This window comes from Trachymyrmex cornetzi, unplaced genomic scaffold (assembly GCF_001594075.2).
Source record: "Trachymyrmex cornetzi isolate Tcor2-1 unplaced genomic scaffold, Tcor1.1 scaffold255, whole genome shotgun sequence".
NCBI lineage: Eukaryota > Metazoa > Arthropoda > Insecta > Hymenoptera > Formicidae > Trachymyrmex > Trachymyrmex cornetzi.
In genome coordinates, this window is record NW_017297220.1 from 407,308 (window position 1) to 410,840 (window position 3,533).

The 3,533-nt window shown below is 55.4% G+C and overlaps 1 protein-coding gene across 1 annotated transcript; it reads left to right on the plus strand.

Annotated features, from left to right (window-relative positions):
- Nucleotides 1-557: 557 nt before the first annotated feature.
- Nucleotides 558-1,505, plus strand: LOC108761587 (uncharacterized). The gene has a single exon (XM_018508195.1). The coding sequence runs from the start codon at nt 558-560 to the stop codon at nt 1,503-1,505; it is 948 nt and encodes a 315-aa protein (XP_018363697.1).
- The last annotated feature ends 2,028 nt before the right edge of the window (nt 1,506-3,533 follow it).

The window sequence follows — 3,533 nt, forward strand, 5'->3', positions numbered from 1 at the left end:
AGGGCAGTAGTCTGGGTTCCGGGTCCTCCGAGGCCTGCGGCTGCTGTCCTGGCGCTGTTGGAGAGGCAGAATCCGGGCATCGGCGCTCTGAACTGGCGCGTATTTACCGAAAACGTGGGTGCTTCCCCGGAGGGGAGGAACTATGTTTTCGGCATCTTGGAGTCCAGCGTCCTCAAGCTGAGGGGGCGGGACTCCAAGCTATGCTATGGGATCGAGCAGATCATCGTTAAGGTGACTCGATCTCATGGTGAGGGGGGGGAGCAAGGAGGAGCCTCGATCTAAAGACTAGCTCGTACAATGGGCTGATCGGTGATAGAGGTTACCCAGATTAACCTGCATCACAGCAAAGGAGCCTCGGCGGTTCTAGCCAGGCGCCAGTCTGTGATGCACACAGCCATTTCCTTGATACAAGAACCATGGGTTGTCCGTGGATGTGTCAGGGGGGTGGCAGCATGTGGGAAGCTCTTTAAAGCTCCCACCGACAGAGGCCTAGGGCGTGCATAACGGTTAAGGGGCTGGATGCACGGCTCCTGCCTGAAGTATGTTCCAGGGACCTGATGGCGGTGGAGGTGACAACGGTTGGCAGCGCTGGGGATGCCAGGAAGCTCGTCATCTGCTCGGTCTACTTCCCGCACGGAGAAGAGGTGCCGTCGCTGGAGATAGTCAAATTGGTGGATCTCTGCCAGAGTGAGGGACTGCCATTACTGATAGGATGCGACGTCAACGTGCATCATACCATATGGGGAAGCACTGGAACGAACGAAAGGGGAAGGAGGTTGCTGGAGTACCTGGTAACTACTGACCTGGAAGTTCTGAACAGAGGTAATAAACCCACCTTTTGCACGGCGGGGAGAAGTGAGGTGTTAGATCTCACTCTCTGCTCGCTTGGATTCGTGCGGAAGGTGAGGGAATGGAAGGTGTCGAATGAGCCCTCGCTCTCCGACCACAGGCTAATAACCTTTAGACTTTCAGATCTCAAAGTGGAGGTAAAGAAGGTGAGAAATCCAAAGAGGACGGACTTGGTATCCTATCAGAGGGACCTGGGAATTAAGCTCAGGGACTTTCCCAAGAGGTACGGCACGGCGGAAGAGTTGGAGCTCTGTGTGGATTATCTGCAGAGGGCTCTGATTGGCTCTTACGAAGCGAACTGCCCGGCCAGCACGGTGACAAACAACAGAGGAACTCCCTGGTGGAACCCACGACTGCAGGGTCTTAGGATCAAGGCTCGAAGAGCTTGGAACAAGGCGAGGAACACGGGCCGGCCCTCCGACTGGGATCTCTTTACAAGAGATCCCAGAAGGAGTACAGAGACTCTGTGGTGGAGGCGAAGAGGAAGAGCTGGAGGGACTTCTGCGAGTCGGTGGAGGGCATGCCAGCCACCACCAGGCTTTGCAGGTTTCTATCCAAGAACCCGGAGGCAGCGTTGGAAGCGGTCCGAATGTCGGACGGCACCATGGTCGGACGTCATCTGGAGAGAAATGCCTGGTGCATCTTCTGGAGACTAGTTTTCCTGGTTTCCGGAGGGATGCGGATAGGTGCGGAGAGGCTGACATGGGCCCCTTCAGGGCACGTGCCAGCGATTGGAAACTAGCGGCCGAAATTGTGAGGCCAACAAGGGTCAGATGAGCGATTGGCTCTTTCCGACCTTTTAAGTCGGCGGGGCTCGATCAGGTGTTCCCGGCTCTCCTTCAGAGAGGGCAGGTTATCGGGCCCCTTACAAAGGTGTTGAGAGCATGTCTGACCCTCGGGTATACCCCCCAAGCGTGGAGGGAGGCGAGAGTCGTCTTCATCCCCAAGGTGAGGCGAGCGGAGTATGTCACTGCGAAGGACTTCAGACCGATCAGCTTGATCTCGTTCTTTCTCAAGACATTGGAAAAGCTGGTCGATGTTTACATCAGGGATTGTGTGCTGGCTCGGTATCCGTTGCATGCAAAGTAGCACGCCTACCGGGATGGCCACTCGAGCATATCGGCTCTTCACTCGGTTGTCCACAGGATTGAGAAGCAGCTTCAGCAAGGGGGCTTTTTGATAGGCACCTTCTTGGATATTGAAGAGGCCTTCAACAACACCCCACACAAAACTGTGTGTGCTGAGGCTGCAAGGTGGGGCGTTCCGGTGAAACTGGTGAAGTGGATCCAAGGAATGCTTGGACGTCAAGTGACGACATCACTAGGAACAGTGAGTGTTGAAGGATGGATGGGGAGAGGTTGCCCCCAAGGAGGGGTCCTCTCGCCACTCCTATGGTGCTTGGTAGCGGACAGCTGCTTGAAGAAGCTTAATGATAAGGACTTCAAGGCTATCGGATATGCTGATGATTTGGCGATCCTGTTAGGAAGCCCTTTCCTAGAAACGCTCCTTGAGCTCACACAAGGGGCTCTGGGGGTGGTGGAAGAATGGTGTAAGAGGACGGGTCTATCGATTAATCCGAATAAGACAAGTCTGGTAATCTTCACCCACAAGTACAAAAGGGGCTCCGTAGAGGGGCCTGTTTTAGAAGGGGTCAGACTGACTCCTGAGACGTCAGTCAAGTATCTAGGAGTTATCTTGGATAAAAGACTGAATTGGAAGTTGCACCTAGAGGCGGTGTGTAGGAACGCTTGCACATATTTCTGGACGTGCAGAAGAACCTTTGGGCAAACCTGGAGACTTCAGCCGGACAGGGTGCTTTGGCTATACTCGGCTGTGCTCCGGCCTAGACTGCTTTGGTATGGTGCTGTGGTATGGTGGCCAAGAACACAGCTAGCGGAGGCTCGGGCAATGCTGGAACGCGTCAGGGCTCTTATTTTAAGAGGGGCTTTGGGAGCAATGAGAACAACGCCGGTGGCAGCAATGGGAGTGCTGCTCGGCATCGAACCACTCCATCTTGCGAAAGTGGTGGCAGCAGTGGCCACGTACAGGTTGAAGTGTGAAGGCAAGTGGACGATCGGGGTGGGCCACACCCGGCTACCACGGGATATCCAGATGGAAACCGTGTTGGATATGAGGCAGGATAGGATGCCGAGAAAACGCGACTTTGATAGATCTTTCAAGATCTATCTTTCTAGTCGTGAGGAGTGGGAGAGGCACGAGATGCTCGTTATCAGGAATGGGGACGTCTGGTACACGGATGGCTCCAAAACTGACGAGGGCGCCGGTGCCGAGGTCTTTGGAAGCCGTGGGGGCTTTAGGGAAGCTCTTCCCCTCAGAGAGTTCACCACGGTTTTTCAAGCGGAGGTGGTGGCAATCATGAGCTGTGCTCAAATGCTGATTGCATCTGGGCAGATGGGCAGGCGTATCAGGATCTGCTCAGACAGCAGAGCGGCTCTAGGGGCGCTGGGGGCGTGCGTCTTTGACTCGCGGCTGGGATGGGAGGGCAAGGATGCATTGAACAGGCTGGCCGCGGGCAATGACGTTGCTCTCGTGTGGGTCCCGGGGCACGCGGGAATCAAGGGGAACGAGGTCGCTAATGAGCTAGTAAGGAGCGGCTCTTCAGCTAGATTAGTGGGACCGGAACCGGCCCTTGGATTGCCAGGCTGCAGTGGCAAGGCGAAAAT